The sequence below is a fragment of the Brachyistius frenatus genome, unplaced genomic scaffold (genome assembly GCF_029030835.1).
Source record: "Brachyistius frenatus isolate BFR_SWC_R1_liver_20210118 unplaced genomic scaffold, ASM2903083v1 Contig_226, whole genome shotgun sequence".
Classification (NCBI taxonomy): Eukaryota; Metazoa; Chordata; class Actinopteri; family Embiotocidae; genus Brachyistius; species Brachyistius frenatus.
The window spans coordinates 533,989-551,165 of record NW_027210825.1 but is presented as its reverse complement, the minus strand read 5'-3'; the positions used below and the strand labels follow the sequence as shown (position 1 = coordinate 551,165).

At 41.7% G+C, this 17,177-nt stretch overlaps 1 protein-coding gene across 30 annotated transcripts in view; it reads right to left on the bottom strand.

The window, feature by feature from the left end:
- The window catches only part of madd (MAP-kinase activating death domain), a 47,924-nt gene that overhangs the window by 13,680 nt on the left and 17,067 nt on the right, over positions 1–17,177 (bottom strand). For 10 of the 30 annotated variants that reach the window (XM_069719831.1, XM_069719830.1, XM_069719841.1 and 7 more), the window contains exons 8-23: positions 16,989–17,045; positions 16,035–16,207; positions 15,685–15,920; positions 15,442–15,598; positions 15,208–15,311; positions 14,924–15,123; positions 13,706–13,959; positions 13,320–13,459; positions 12,371–12,472; positions 9,994–10,053; positions 6,011–6,122; positions 5,658–5,844; positions 4,529–4,679; positions 4,012–4,215; positions 2,574–2,624; positions 31–137 (exon numbers count right to left, since the gene is read on the bottom strand). In XM_069719831.1, coding sequence (XP_069575932.1) covers positions 31–137; positions 2,574–2,624; positions 4,012–4,215; positions 4,529–4,679; positions 5,658–5,844; positions 6,011–6,122; positions 9,994–10,053; positions 12,371–12,472; positions 13,320–13,459; positions 13,706–13,959; positions 14,924–15,123; positions 15,208–15,311; positions 15,442–15,598; positions 15,685–15,920; positions 16,035–16,207; positions 16,989–17,045 — 2,295 coding nt within the window. The remainder of the gene's footprint in view (positions 1–30; positions 138–2,573; positions 2,625–4,011; positions 4,216–4,528; positions 4,680–5,657; positions 5,845–6,010; positions 6,123–9,993; positions 10,054–12,370; positions 12,473–13,319; positions 13,460–13,705; positions 13,960–14,923; positions 15,124–15,207; positions 15,312–15,441; positions 15,599–15,684; positions 15,921–16,034; positions 16,208–16,988; positions 17,046–17,177) is intronic. The other 20 variants (XM_069719847.1, XM_069719858.1, XM_069719860.1 and 17 more) reach the window with 10 other exon arrangements.

The window sequence follows — 17,177 nt, the reverse complement described above, 5'->3', positions numbered from 1 at the left end:
CGGCAGCAGGTTTTCACTCCACGAACAAACCTGAGATCCCGATGCGACGCCGAGGCCGCTGTCAGCGCTGATCTGAGATTTCTTCTCCTCTGCGTCGGTCACCTGCGGGGGGCGCTGCTGCTTCGCTCCTTCGGCCCCTGCGAAACAAGACGTGACCGTCAGCAGGTTTCAATGAATGCGACGACACGTCGTTTCTTACCTTACTCAAGAGCCGCCTCACTCAAAGCCAGCACAGCAACAAACACTGACGCTACACCCATCTGAAGAGCCAAAGCCTCCATGTAGACACTGCATTACACTTGTGCACAGCGAAGCGTACAGTTTAACACTAGCTTAGTCGTGTCTGTGAAATAAATTCTGATATCGAAGAGCTGCAAGCTGCCTCGAGCTCAAAATAGAGGGCGACTATATGAATGGATAATAATCTAATCGACAGGAGAAACTGGATCGGTATGTTTTCATAGCTTTCCGAGTACAATACAGGTGCCTGACTGAGTTAACTAACAGATGAAATTTTAAGAGACCAGACGGAGAAAAGACAAAAGGGGGGCAGGCAGAGTGCAGAAAAAACTGTGAAAAAGGTTACACATGGAAACAAAGCTGCAAGAGCGCGACATTAAGTCTCAGTCAATGCTGCAAATGTGGCCCAAGTTACACCAAAAACAACCAACAGACACAGGCAGTTAGGCATGCAGACAAACTGATGGACGGTAAAGGAGACATTTTCTGTTTCAAGTGTTATTTATCACTTCCGTAGGTGACAAGTACATCCTGACACTTCCTTGTTTTTTGTTTTTCTTCTTTGTGGCATTTAACATTTTCACACCTTTTATTTATTTTTTTGCCGTTTTAATAAAAGCATTAAAATGCACCAGCAACTGTGGAACATCGACCGTAAAGCTACAATTTACAGCCGGCCACTTGAAACTGGAAACGACACAGTTAAAAGAGGAGGACAGGGCAGTAGGAGTTAATATCTGTTCATCTTGATGCACGGTCACAAAGGGGAGAAAAAAAAAACACACTGGAAAACAAAATTACATGTTGTTTGAGCTTAAACCAGTGACTGTAACATAACATCCCCATATTGTTTATGTCAAGGACTTCAAAGACAATCTACAGGATTTTTTTACTAGATATCCACATCAGTATATTATTTTGTATTTTAAATGTAAAAGAAAACATCCCAGGACTGGCTGCCGTCTGATGTCTCCATTAAACACAACACGACATGTTTGTAATATTTACAAAGCTGACATTTCTCACTGAATTCTACAGAAAGTATTCAGACCCTTTTCATCACATTTGGTTATGTTGCGGCTTCGTGCTAAAAGTGTTTAAAAGTGTTTGAATACTTACGTCAAAGTGATACATTAGTTTTAGTTTTTTTTATTTATTTGCTAAAATTTCAATATTTCTGTTTCTCCTTCATCATGATGGGGTTTTGAGTGTAGAGCGATGAAGGGAAAAATTACTTCAACAATTTTAGCGCGAGGCTCAAGCGGCAACCAAAGCCGTTATGAGGACTCGAGTTCGGATTTTGGCCGGCGCCGTGGGCCTGATTGAAAACCCAACGATACTGCTTCCCGCCCACCAATAGCTGTAACCGGACTGCATCACAGGCCTGTCAATCAAACAGACACGCCCCCAAAAACAAATATTTTTTAAGCTTATTTTATAATTAACGACGGGACTATTTTCAGGTGGAGCGCCACAAAACTAATAAGAAGGAGCAACCTCGGTCACCCGTTGGTTTGTGATCGGCCGTTATGAAGCCTCGAGTTCTGATTTTGGTCATCGGCATCTTGCTGGTTCAGCCAACACGGCTTTTTGAGGCCTATTTTCTAAATAAAAATGGGATTTACTTCAGTTTGACCGCCAGAAAACTAAAAAGGAGTGACTTTAGTTAACAACGGCAACATAACTGGTGGAAAAAATATATTTACTTAGAATTTTATTGGAGAAGTTGAATGGGACTCAATGTCTAACCTCTAGTGGCACTTGGTGGCATTGCAGCTGAAGGCACTTCCGCATCCGCCTAATTTTTCAGACTCTGGAGCTACGTCAACTTTTATATAGTCTGTGGTGAGGCTACAACACAAAAACATGTGAAAAGAGTGAAGACGTCTGAATACTTTCTGAACGCAAAGTATCTGTGTGAAATTCTGTGACCTGATATCTCGTATAGCAAAACAGCAAATTCTATAACACTACAGGATACTAAAACTACTACACATAATAAATCCAGTGCCACTTGCAGCAGGTACAGAACCTGAGCATCTCAATTTGGGTGAAATAAATTCAAATTTTTAGCTGAACTTACCCTGATCCACATGTCATCTGTAGCACATAATGAAGCCCTACTAAACATCTGGAGCTTATCATCTCAAACCAAGACTCTTATGCCTGTTTGGCTTATCCATTGTAACATGTTTATTCGAGCACTGGTTTTTATGTACTCATGTATAAAGACACTGATGAGAAGGCAGAGAATGGGTGGAAAAAGGTCAGCAGCTGAACACCCCAGTCTTTTATTCTTTTTTTTTTTTTTTGGTGTGTGAAAAGTCTCTTACTCTGTGGTTTTTCCATAGCTTTTTGCTTATCCTGGTGCTTGCTCCACAATTCTACCCAAGATGCATTGCAAGCAAGGAGAGAAAGACAGAGAGAGAGTCAGAGAGCTGGTTGAAAAGGCATGTATGGTGGATGAGCATTGAAACCAAAACAAAAACAAAATAAGCATTGAGAATCTGTCATTATCGAGGGGAAGGTATGTTGTAATGTTGGCATGTAGCTGCGCTTTAATCTGGGCAAAATTAAAAAAAAGAAGTATGTTGTTATATTGAATCCACCGCGTGTAGCAGCTACTAAGGTAACATTACAACACACCCAGAGCTCCCGGCACAAAGTCCTGGAGAGCCAGACGTCAGAATGAGCGTTGGCTCCGAGCACTGATTTCATCGATTGCATTTGGTCTGGCTGTCCAGAACAAAGGTGAGGGAGGGGGAGAGAGAGAGAGAGAGAGAGAGAGATGGCTGACTCGGAGAAGAGCATGGGATGGGGGTCGAGAGGCCGACTAGCCAGCAAGTGAAATGGAGCAGTTGCAGAAGCCGGGATGCAAGTCTCACAGCATTCTGTAGAATTGAAGGTGCAACTTCTAACAGGAAGAGAAGGGGTGCAGGTAGGAAAGGAGTCAGGGTGGTCGGACTGAAAGAGTCCCCCGTATACAGACCCAGAGTCATTCTCAGAAAATCAACTGCTAAAAAGAGATTAGTAAGGATTTTCTAGGTCAGGTTTTTCTTTGGCGACCAATAGAAAACACATCTGAGGTGAGATTTGTCTGTTCACTGGGACTGTTTACTGGGGAGTGATGCTTCCACCCTCCATGCTTTGAGCAAAGGAAGCTGCCGGTATCTACAGCACGCCTTGCAGAAAACCTGCAGTAAAGGCAAAGACGAGCACCGATTTGACTGTCGATGCGCATACCTCTGGTTTCCCTCGTCCACTACTGCAGATTTAGGTGTTGGAAGACCAAAACAAAAGACATGCATTCAAGGTGCGTAGAGGCTCTAACAACAGGACTCCGGAGGAGGCAAACAGGGGCACAGATGTCGGAGGAGAGGGACACAAACACACGCAGTCCAGGCTGGAAGACAGGAAAAATATTCCAGACACTTCTCAACGCTGATTTTCATCCTCAAACGAGGCCAAACTCTCACTTTTCATTTTGATTTTGAAACCAATTGTCATTTAATCGTAACATTTTTGATATTATAAATTTTGCGCAAAAGGATGCAGTGATTTTTCACCGGTGTTTCAAGTCAAAGCGTGTGGAATATTGTTGCACCTGTGGGAATCTGTCTGGGACAAGTGAAGGGATCTTTCTTTGAGACGGCTGGAAGAAGAGGGGTGGGGAGGGGCTGGTATTAAGGGTGATGAGCTGGTAGGGGGTGTTGGGGTGGGGAGGAAATTTTCACAGTGCACATGCAACCGGGGCCGGAGTGCTGTACACACCAATCGAGGCAATAAAGTTCTCCTCGTTCAGACTCCGGGTATCAAAATGGTGGGCTCCTTTGCCCGTTGTGTGGTGCGACACCTGCAGGTGGGGAATATTCAGGAGGCCCTGAGGTCTGGCGGTCTCCATGCGACCAGAAGGACTCTCTTTACTCCCCGGGCTGCCAGCACTGTCTGTGGGGCTTCGCTTGCGTTTTTCTGGGTCTACACCGAGTTACCGAAAATTAAGGGGCCAAAGACAAGAGTTGATCAACACGACAGGAAAAGAGAAAACGTGGAGGTTGAAACTGTGAGAGGATTAAAAGCAAAGAAAAACTACAGTTAAAGTTTCAGTGAGTCAACGTTTAACATGCAGCATAGAGAGCTTAATATAAACACAATGCAAAGACATGGACACGTGTTAGTAGCAGAGGCCCACAGAAAAGTCTTAAATAAGCTGATACAATTATAAAAATTTACTTTATACAAAAATCACACAATCTAACATCAACTCTAGACACTCCTGAGCTGAACATACCTTTGGTTTGATAATGTGTGCGTGCTATTTCCAACAGGCTGAAGACGCTGGCCATTCCTCCGAGGCCAGCGTTGGTGTACGAGTGCTCGAGGCTGGAGACCGTGCACTTCAAGATGTCCAGCATGCCTTTGTACACCTTCCTGCTCACCTCCTGGAAACACAACACAGTAAACCAGGTTTATGACGATTTCACTAAAAGCCATGTGGTCTTAACGATAGACGGTGTGAAGTTGCACCGATTAAAACCCCCTCTTAGACAAATTTATGATGTTGGGCTACATAAAAAGTTGAGTTGATAAGTGTGAAGTCAAAGTCCTGGTGCGAGCGAGTGCAGCGAGTTCACTTCACTGTGACCAACAGGGTGTCGTAAACATTAAATTCCAGTAACCTGCTGCTGCAAAACATCAATCTATGAACATTCAAACTGAACTACAAACAAATAAATTGATAAAGTCAACCTCTAAAATGGGTTTGAAGATGTCATTTTGTTATACGTGATAGAAAATGTGATGTAGTTGTCCCTTTTACAATGACTATGACTGAATTAAACATACATTGAATGCATCAGCTTGGGCTTTGAGATGTTACAACGAGCATTTTTCACTATTTTCTGACATTTTATTGACAACATTATGAAGAAAATAATAAGCAGCAGTATTTTCAGTGCTAATAAATATTCCAAAATAATTAATGAAAAAAAAAAAATCTGCAAATTAGTATTCCACCTCCAATAAAAAAAACAAAAAGCATAGAATATATTACATGGGGAGTCGGTGGCCGTGTGCTTTGGAATAGTTTATTTTTAAAAGAAAACTATAAGACATGTTTTTTTTAGCTTGGCTTTTAATTGAGGCTTTATTGTTTCAATTTTTGTTTAGCATTATTTTTTCTTATTGTTTTTATTGTATTTTTAGTTGGTTTTTTTTTTTTTAAAGCACTTTGGGATGCATTGTTGTATGAAAGGTGCTTTATAAATAAAACTGAGTTGAGAGGTGAGTTGAATCATTTAGGCCCTAATTAGAGGTCGACATGATATATTCGCGTTTATTCCTGTGGATTTGTTGTAAACATTGTGCACGTCTTACCACATGTTTACAGTAGGGAGAGTAAAAAAAAAGAAGTATCTCACCACGTCACGTATGATCTCCTGCCTGGCATCTTCCTCCGACTGCACGGCTCTGTTCAGCTTACTCAGCACAAAGACTCGGAGCTGCTCGTTCTCCAACAGGCGGCGCACTTTTTTCATGTTGAGCCATCCGACTCCCTGACCGTCCAGAACGCTCTGCACCACCTCCTTCAAGAACTGCTGGTTCTCACTGCATCAAAATAGCACAGTTTCAGTCACTCTCAACACATGCAACTATTAATATGGACCATGTTTGAAACACCCGTCAAAGAAAGCACAATGAACTAAAGAATGATGACAACCTGCCGGAATCTTTCATGTTGTCAGACAGAAGTTGTACATTTAAAAGAATTTACCACCTGGTGTTGTTGACTCGACCCTGAGGAGAGGGCGACTCCCTCTTCACTGTTGGACTGTGTTTGATCACCGAAGACTTCTGGTCCACGAGTGCTCGAGGTGCTCGTGCTCCTGAAAGATGAACCAAAACAATGAGGTTTCTAAAAAAACAAAAACAAAAACAAAAAAACCACACACACACACACACACACACAAAGAGCCACATGTGCAAAACACCCAAACAAAAACTGCAAACTACGAGATCACTAGACAGAAGGGCACTCGGTAGAAGTGGACTGGACTCACACAAAGGCACTTGCTCACCAGGAACTGTAAACCGGGACAGGAAACAACTTTCAAACTACTCTGTTTTTATTAAAACTACGACATCAAATAGTGGTGGGGGGGGGGGGTACAGTTTACATCGATTGTGAAGAGGACGGACACGGTTGTGTTCTACTGAAGGTTATCTGCTGCTGAACAGACAAACTACTGGAGCTGCTGGAGTCTATTATTACAACAGGAGACGTGAAGGACAAATCAAACAGGAACATGGTGCACACACACACACACACACACGAGAGTCCAAATGGTGCTCTTGGTGGTGGCATCACACATTAACAGCAGAAAGATGTGAGGTCAGAGGGAGGACAGTGGATACAGCAACTACATCAGTGACGTCATGCATGAAAGAAAATAAAGAGGTGAGTGGATGGATGGCAACGTATTTCAATACACTGCTACACTGACGTTGGAGGCTCGGTATCTCCGAGTGACCCGAATGTTGGGGTTGGGTTAATCATTTTATTATTATAAAAATAATATTATTACTAAACGGGCTCACAATATTTCAGGAAGTCAAAAACTTACTTATGACTAATAGATTTGAGTCAGAACCACAAAATAAAACGGGTCATGAATGAGTCCTTGTTTTTAATACTTTATATCTTATCCTGCATTTAATTATTTCACTCTATCTGAAACTGGGTAAAGATTCTATTAAATGTAAATATTGTGCTGATTCACGCTACATGTTTTAATCAGCTGTTCCTCATGGCTTGAACCTGTGACCTCTATAACTCGTGCTGTAAGCACTGCTCAAAACGCGGCGCTAACACTGAACACAATAAAGTTTATTCAAACATAATAGATGTATTTTTTAGTAATGCTGACAAAAAGAGAGAACGGCAGCATTACTTTGAGGTATTCTACTTCGGACAGAAAGAACAAGAAATACAGAATAATAGGGAGCTGAACATATCTGCCAGATGCAGACAATGTATCATATCACATATGGTCATACATCATATAAAATGCATAAAACGAGTCAGTAATCCACCTGACTGTCCAACAGCCTGATCCTTGATGGCAAAAGCAATTAATGTGAAACGACCTCCCGCACACTGCAAATCGAAAGAAGAAATGTTGGCGCCCGTCTAAAGTAAGTGAAGGACGACTGCTTCTAGTTAAGCCCAAGTCCCTGTCACTAGTTGACGCCGTGTACCGGTTCACATGTTGATAAAATAAAACCCAATCTGATCAAACTCAGATTTAGGAGTTTTACCTGCATTAAACTAAACTGATCAAACTTAATCACGAGGTTGAGTTAAAGTTCTCGGGATCATTTTCAACACAAGGATGATATAATTCTTTGAAAGTTACCTTATACAAATAAAAAATTTCAGAGGATCAAACTTCAGTAATTCTATGACCACCTTTTTTTGTATCATTGCGATACAAAAAAATGCACGTGAACTTGCGACACTTGAAATTAAATACAAGTACTGAAGTTTGTCTTTGGGGTCGCTGAAAAATCCAAGATTATTCAAGCAGAGTAAACGGCAGCGTTACTGCCCACATTGTGATGAATTTACTTCATGAATCTGTCCTGAGCAACACAAAGTACAGACACGGTATGAAGACAAACTTTAAGGGAATGAGCTGAAGGTTTCTTGATTTTGTTCCATGCTGATTCTGTTTGTAAGGCGTGAGAGGACTGGGGGAGGAGCGGCCTCCTACATGAGGAGGAGAGAAAGCTTTTCTAGCTTGACATCTGTCATTACAGCCTGCGTTATTATCACTTTTATGTGACAGCAGGGATCTATTGTTTATTATGGTTGCTGGAGTCTCATGGGGACAAGAAATGAGATTTGATTGCCGACACCAATACTCTGATTGCACAAGCTGGATTTTTCACCATGTTTCAGTTTGGAATCCAATAATGTTTGCCAGTTTTTTTCTGTTGTCCTTATGATGTATTTTAACGGTGACTGCAATGAAAACAGCATTTATTACTCAGGCTAGAAAATAAACGTTAACCTTCGGGGTCAAATGCTTGAACGACAAGAGTGATGAGAGAGAGATGAAAGTGGAGTCGATCTGAATAGTGAGTCTGAGCCAAGAGAGCTTAAATACAAGTGCACAAGCTAACCTGCGACATTAAAGCTTGGAAGATCACCAGCTTATAAAGACGTGTTCTTGTACCGACATCAGTCAGATTTTTAAGCCTGTACTGACCGGGGCCAAGATTTGTCAGTTAAACATGAGTTTGCCTTCATAAATTGCCAAAAATTTAAGGTCAGAAACAGTTTCACAGCAAACTTTTAAAGCCAGTTTAACATTTTCACTGACTAAATATTATTAATCAAATAAAGAACAGACATAAAAACGATTGGGTGTTATCACCATGTTTGGAGTACTTCTATTCTGACATTGAGCAGACGCAGAGTGATGCGCCGTTGTTTCGGTTTAATCAGTTACCATGGTAATTTAAGAGAATTTAAGGCTTATAGGAGGACACCTACATTTTGTGTTGGTGTTTTGAGCAGCTGCTGTCACTTACAGAGAACACCCGCATTGAGTGAAGACCCAACCTACTCCGCCTCTGATTGGCTGACACTCATTCGCTTCATGGGTTTTATAGCAGTGGTCTCCAACTTTTGTTCCACTGAGAGCTACTTTGACAAAACTCAAAGTGTCCGAGAGCTACTCCTGTAGCTCGGGGGGGGAAACACAGAAAGACAGACAACCCTTCATGCTCGCACACCAATCAACCGAGGAAGCCGGAGAGAACCAGCACAGGGATAACATGCGAACTCCACACAGACGGGCCCCAGCCGACCAGCAGGTTTATACCCAGAACCTTGTAGCTGTGAGGCCAAAGTGCTAAATCTGATAAATCTATTAGTGAATTATTACACTCTTCATTGCTTTTGATAAACTAATTATATTTCAATCACTACAGATGGAAATATACCAGCAACTCGACAGCTCTGACAAACAGTGACAGCCTCAGTTCCCCCAAATCCACCAGAAAACTCCCATAAAACACACAAATGTCCCACAGTATATGCAGCATAATGCCACGTGTATGATGTCGGGAGTGTTTCATCAAAACAGCTGTAAAATCTTGCCCGGTACAACAATAACTTTAGTTCATAATAATAATAAAAAAGATTTACACCACTTCGGTTCAGAAATTTGCATAATTTCACTGTCGTTAGTGCTCATTGTGCAGCATGATTGAGCCCAACCCCATTTTTACTCTGTGGGAGCACGAAGGACAAGACGACAATGACGAACAAAGGACGCTGGTGAATTAGTCTTTTCTTCTCATATTCTGTATTTTAGCATCCTCTTGTGTCTTGTAATTCATTTGCTTCCCTGTGGTAACATGTTAAAATATATTGCTCCACTTTCTGGTGATTACTAATGGATCCCAGTATCACTGTTTTATGACTCTTTTGAAACTCGTTGTGACAAGGCCAGTTTAATAAATGAAATTAAACACTGTGAGGTGAAATCAGAGTTAGTCCGAGGAAGGAGAACGGTCACTATGGAAGGCAGTGTGGTAACACAACAAACTCAATGTTCCACTGGACCTCTGATGATGACACAGAGTGACTGAAATGGGGAGAGACACGGGGGGAGGGGGATGCTGGGAGATGTGGTTGACTGGCTTGGAGAAGCATGCAGCTCACGCGATTAAAAGGGCAGAACCCACCTTCTCCGCTCCCCGGGCCGGCGTCTGTAATTATCTCCATTAGAGAATTTAGCCCAAATACTGCACACAAAACCCAGAATTAGTGCCGCGAAAAAGGTGGACAGAGAGAGGGACACCGGCCCAGACACAACCAGTCTGAACATCAACGCGTAACACAAGAGACATGCACACTCGACGTGGCGCCAAAACAGAAAAGTTAAAGAAAAAAAAAGTAAAAGAGAAAAGGGCAGACAGAAAAGATAAATAGACAATATGTACTGATGATGATATTGACCCTGAAAGTGTTTGATACAATGAATAATGCAGAGTTTTTAACAAAACATTCAACATCTTACAGGAGTAGTAGGGGTGTGTAGCTTCTACTTTGATGTGTATCTGTACATCAGTATCATGGACCAAGTGATTAGTGCTGAACAGTTCGACAATGACAATGTAAATCTTCATAATGGATGGAGTTGTTTCTTTAGAAGCTGTGCATAATGTTATTTTATCTTGTTTTAAGCACAAAAACACACAAATTCTTCATTTGAAAACCAGTGATCTTCAAAATGTCATTACCACTTTTGTTAAAACAGTGAATGATCTCTCAAAGAGGGGAAGGAAACACTGAGCCACCAAACAAGCAAGCGAGGCAAAACATGTCGGAGTCGAGAGGCAGGTGGGAGACAAACTTCATTCACTGATGTTTCTGTGAGCATCATTCAAAGATTTACTGTACATGTTGCTGCATTATAACATTAGCAGCATGTAAATCTAGTAAAAAAAAAACATCCTTCTCGTCGTAGTAAGGATGTCCAGATGCCACACCAATAACATCCTGAAGAAATCCTTTCTGCTATCAATGTGTGCATCTTAGCGCATCAAAAAGACTCCCAACAGTCACACAAAGAGGAAAGGCGAAGGGACAGAGGGGGGAAGACACGGATAGACTGCACAACATGATATTAAAGGCGTATCGTCTATCTTAGGTCTACGCTGAGAAAACAGGGTGCGAGATAAGGTAGAGGTCACTGCAAGGATAAAGAGAGGCCTAGTCAGGGGGGCTAAAACAAACTAGCACACCAGACATAACATACCCGGGCTGTCAGGGTCGTCTGAACAACAAAGACAAAACACATCATAATCAAAGGAACGGAACATTTTCTATGGCAGCTATTCCACATGGAGTGGAGCTATTGAGTTAGTTGACCATGCTGCACTTGTTATTGTTGTTTTTTTTGTCTCTCTCTCAGTTAAAGTGAAAATCCACCCTAAACAGAATTCATTTAAGCCTCTTTAACTTAACTTAGTTTAATAATGCTAATTTAATAATTTAATTTAATAACATTAATGCAATTTTTGTAACAATGACTGTTTGTGTGGGCTAAATTTCCTCATCGCGATCGGAACAGTTAAGATTTTCTCCGTTTTTTGGGGGGGGGAATACTGAGAGCCACTTTACACACATTTATCTGCTTCCAAATGATATCTGGGCACAATAAAATATAGTAGGAAGTGTATAAAAAAAAAAAAAAAAAAATTAAAAAAAAAGGCAATTCATCAATAGTCTGAGAAAAACTGCATGAGAAAGAGTAATTCGTCAAACTGTGCAGGACCGCGGCGTCCACAAACATGAAGTCTGTTTCCGAGTGGGTTTTCCTGTTAAGCCTCGTGAGAGAAAAACTTTTTTTTGTTGTTTTTTTTGGTACTACATCCTCAATATTCTCCTTTCAAATAGTGCCATATAAGTTTTGGCAATCCAGAGGGAGAAAAGTCAGGCTATAAAAAACAGTTCTACAAACCTGCTTGCTCCACTTCCTCCTCAATATCAAAATTAAAATATTCTTTTAGCCCGAAAGATTATTTAGAAAAACAAATGAAAAAAATACAAACAGAGAAGGACAGACAGTAAATTAATTAAAAATTATGGTTAAATATTGATGTAAAAAAAATACTGACTATACTTGAAATGCTATACTTTTTTGTTTTGACAAGTCTACATAGGTTACGGTTTACGACGTGGGTCTACGAGCAGGTAGGACTTGTTAATTATCCTCATTTATATCAAAATGCATATTAAAGCTGATGATTTAAATGGCAGTATTTGAGTATTATAAATTAGTTTGGCAAATTAGTATTAGAATGGCATTTACAAAAAAAAAAATGCTCTTAATAATCAGATAGATGACTGCAAACATGAAGCCAGGTGAAACAAATAAAATTAAATAAGTGGGACTGAAAAACAAATGTTGACGACAACAGTACTAAATCTTTTCACTAAATGTCGTCAACTTCTTCAATTGTACCTGTATGTCCTAAAATGTTTACCTTTAAAACCACACTGAACACACAATTACATGACAGACACACCCGAACTCGAACAGCTGTGTTCTCCTACCTTTCAGACTGGGGAAAGGTGTCGCCTTCTCCCTCGCTGCCTTGTTGGGAAGAGCGAGATTGGACAGACTGAAACTAGTGCCGTGGTTCTTGTAGAGGTTACCTGTAGTCGGAGTGACAATAATATAATTCAGAAAACAGGAATACAGTTTGAGCAAAAGCAAAAAAGGTATTTAACCCGATTGATTCTTAATGTGATTTTTTTTTGGAGAAAGACGTCTTCTCTCATCAAAATAGTGGTGAAGCAGCCTTCGGTAACAAGAGGCAGCTGATGTGTAAGTGGATACACGTTGTCTTTTTTTTTCTGTCTACATTAGAAACAAAATTTAACTCGGTCTTCATAATACCAGACTTCATAAAATATATATCCTTTTAAAAACTCCTGATGTAAATCATATCTTGAACCTGCTATAACGGATTATCTTTTTGGCCAACTGGGGCCAGTGGAGACAAGCTCTGAACACAATGTGTGCGAACATACAGTTGAATTTACACACCAACACATTATTATTAGTATTAGTATGAAGTTGTGTTTCTGGCCTCCTGACTGCAGAGTCAGATGACAAATCTCTGTGGGGTTTTCACCAGGAAGAGATAATAGATTATGTGGGCAGTCACTTTATAACACTGAGCACTGGTTCTGATCTCAACCTCAAGTGTTAACTGCAATTGCAGTTATTTACCGGATCAAGCAATTTAATCTCGAAGACAAAAAAGAAACTCTTAAGTAAATATTATGAAAGGGAGACTCGTGTAGGCAACTACACACCCTGCACTCTTGATTTAAAAGCACTTTTGCATATCTGATTAACTGGCTGTGTGTTTTTTAAGAATTAATGAATTTAGTGTTAATGGCTTCAATGCTCTTCCATCGTCCACATAAATCTGCTCAGTTTCCATGTTGTTTTATAACCTGCATTTAGCTGATGATAAAATTTAAGTATTCTTACTGGCAAAGGACATGAGCCCTCCGAATCCATCATTGCTGCTGTTGGAAATGGTTGAGTTTGGCGAGCTGTTGCGCGAGTCTCCCTCTCCGTCGGACTCTCCAGGGAGCCTCAAGCTACTGGGACGCAAGAGACGCTGCGCCCTGAAAATAACAATGATAAAAGGACATTACAGCGCACGATAAGACACGGAAACATCTGCAAACACCATGGGAGACTCTCAAACATTCACATCATACGACATCACACCACCAAAGATTCAAGACCATGAATGAGGAGTTTAATCCGACATGCGTGGTTTCGACAGAGAGAACATTGCATGGTCGGTCAGAAAGCCCGTTTGAATGATGATAGCGCATTCATTCAAGTAATGAACAAGTTTAACACACTTGTTGCCATTGAGGTTCTGGTTGAATCGAGGGGTGTATGATTCCACTTGCTCTTCTGCATCAGGGTCATCCTCTGAGGGGAAGCCATACTGAGGCTCAAAGTATGGGTTGTCATACTCCTGCTTTTTGTTGGCCGGGTCCACCAGACCAGAATCAGCTGCGGGCCTGAGGAACGGCTGACTGCCCAGTCCGGGGACAGCGTTCTGTAACGCAGCACTGGCTGAGGCCTCAATTTCAGGAGCTTCCCCCTGCTCCTGGAAAATGGAAAAACACAGATGAGAGGGAAATTCTTCAAATGTTTCCTTAATGTGAAGTCCCCCCCTCCGGGAAATCTCACGATCGCACTAATTAACGCAAATTTAGGGCAACTCTGCGATATTTGCATACGTTTGCAATTTCTTAAAACTCCCGCTATTTTTCCACCAAAAAATGTTATCAGCACAAGCTGTGCTGAAACCGGAACAAGCAGAAAAAACGGAAGTGACAGGTTTGTGGGAAATGTGGTCTTCATATTACAATTTGCTAATTAAATGCTAATTACAGCAATATGCTGTGCGCTGTAATAATCTTATAGACACTTGAAGTTGTAAGAGACTGCACTTTGTTTTTGTGAATACAGTAGGTCTACGTGGTGAATTAATTAAACCGCATCTAAAGCTCTTATATTGACCGCTGATGTAGTCGTTGGTTCTATATTACAGTCACAGACTGTCTGTTCTGTAACGCTGCGTCACTTTTAGTATGTTTTCTGTAACTGTGAGCACCATGGTTTTTCTAAGTTCAACAAATTAAATTTAAAAAAAAGATTAGAACGAAAATATTTCTGTGTTGCGAAGCGTGATTATTATCAAAGGAAGTGATCACACATTTATTTTGTTATCAGGTAGTGCTTACAAATAATTTTTCTAATTGCCGCAATTTTACCAAAAAAAACTCACTTAAAACTCCGCAAATGACAGCGCAATCCGCCGCAACATCACAATACACAAAAAACTACAATCACAAAAAACTCAGCAAACCCTGGAGGGACGAACTGATCCGAACTGACTTGAATAATGTGCTGCTCATTTTAAAAAGTTGTATTTACAAAAACTAAATAGCAAAGAAAAAGGCTGCGTCCACGCCAGCCATCAAAATATAGACACCCGAGTTTCAACAAAAGTACACAAAATGAGGAAAGTGAATGTAAGTTTTACACTACTTGAAATGATCACATACATGGTTGACTCCCTGGATGATTGTGCTGGGACTTGAGCTTGCAGTTGTGCTGGAGCTCGAGCGGAGAGGTTGTCCATCAGAGGGGTCTGCGGGTCCGTCCCCGCCGGGCGGGCCATCCGAGCCATGACCTTCCCTGAAGTCCTGGAAGTCTTCGACCTCACTGGCGTCTCCCAGTGCAGCGTGAGTGGGCGGGTCCAAGCCTAAGACATCAAGGTAAACTATTACATCAAAGGAAAATGTATAAACACGGTCAATGCGCGTCTTGCGATCAAATAGCAACTTACTTGGCGTGTCTCCCTGGATGTCACCTTGAATCATCTCGCTCACTAGATCTCCGAGTGAAGAATAGGACGAGCTGGAGTCATCGTAAGCTTCGCTGTCACTACCGCTGCAAGATATTGAGATTATTAATCAACCAACTCCAAGTATTTGGTCAAATAAAGCAAAACAAAAACAAAAAACTAACAGGCTGAAGTGGATGAAAATGAACAATGAGAAGGACGTTGGTTTATCTTTACCTGTCTGTGGGGTCCGACTCGTTGCCCTCGTCCTCCAAAGGTCCAGCCATAGCTTCAACCAGCTGGGAGCTCCCATCATACACTCTGTAGAGCACTGGCTGTAGCTGGTGTGCATACCACTTGGGTTTATCTCCGATTAAGGAGGGGTCAAACACATCTAAAAACAGAAGTGTGCGGATAGATGACGACTAATTTAACACCATTTCTGTACATCAGGCTGTTACGATCTCAGAGGAGCCTTACTGTTATGTATCCTCTGGAAGGCGAGGTTGGCGGGATTGAGAGCCCACTCTCCATAAAACTCCACTGCCTGGGTGTGAGAAAGTTTATCTGCAAAGCCAGAGCGTCGCGGCCGAGACGCGAGGAAAGACGTTGACTGAAAAGCGACCACCGGCCGCGGGAAGAGGCGCAAAGTGCGAGTGTGCATCTGGAACCCCTGGAGAACGTTAGCAGAGTTGAAGAACCGCACCATGGCAACCCTGCGAGAGAGAAGACGAGTTAGTTAATTAATCCTTTATGTTGGAGCTTCAATTTGACCTCGTGTTTGCTGCAACTGTACAGACAGTTAGTGGAAAGAGATATTTGAGGCTTGCCTGGTGGCCACATCCACTGAATCCACGTCGTTGCCGTAAATTAGAGGGTTGAACTCCGTGGAGGACGGTGAGGCTTTATCTCGTCCCGGCGGGAGCAGCGGCAGCTCCTGACCCTCCTGGAACTTCTCCAGGTTCAGGATGGGTTGGGTGTTCAAACTCATACTGGCCAAGGCCTACGACAGGTGACGGTGACACAAATTACGAACACGGTAGTGGATCTTAAAGACAGAAGCAGAGCGCTGCGATGGACCACTCCCACGATCGGCATCAACATTTCGTTAAGATTATAAATTTCAACACTTAAGGGGACAAGGGAACCGTTTACCCTCTTTGAAGAGGGAAACAATCAAGAGCCAAAGAGTCTGACTCTTGAATGGAGATTTTATAGTTTGAATTAACCAATTTTGAAGTGAGATCATAAACTATGGAGTCCCAACCCTAGTTTCACCCATTTATTTTCCTCTTTTATTACATATAGCAGCTAAAGGATTAGTTTCGCTGCATGTTGATGCCTGCGGTGGGTGTGTCATTTTGGAGAGGAGGAGCACAAGGGAAGTAAGTCACTATGCATGGTTTGCTTTGGGGAGGGAGGGGAAACTGCTGCAGACTCAAGTGTCAATGTTTAGCTTAGCAAAATGGAACATTTAGTTGCTGGGTCTGGATGAATGTTAACTCGGTCAAAAGTGTTTTCGCTTCATCATATCTTGTTTTGGTTACGAGAACACTCACTGATGCCAAGATAGATGCACGCACATTCAGTCATGCTCAAGCCAGAGCTAAGCAGTGTATCAAAAAAAAAAAAAAAAAAAAAAAACACTAGTCTGTGACACTGTTATGCATTTTAGTCAGATCTCGAAGAAGAGGAGACGAATAGTAGTGACAAGCAAAATAATGTGAGAGAGAAGATATCCGTGCAGGGGCATTACACATTCCACAGGAGGAGAAATGAGTAACCTTATTTTCAGAGGAGAAGATCTGCTTTTGGGTGATCACGGTCAACCTAACCAGACACTAGGAAGGGGGATAAGAGAGATGCGAGGAGAATCACATGAAGGCCTGGGATGACAACTTTGTGACCGACACTGGAACAGCACATGACGGAAGGGACGCAACCCTTTTCCTTTTCTTTTTTTCTTGGTCTCC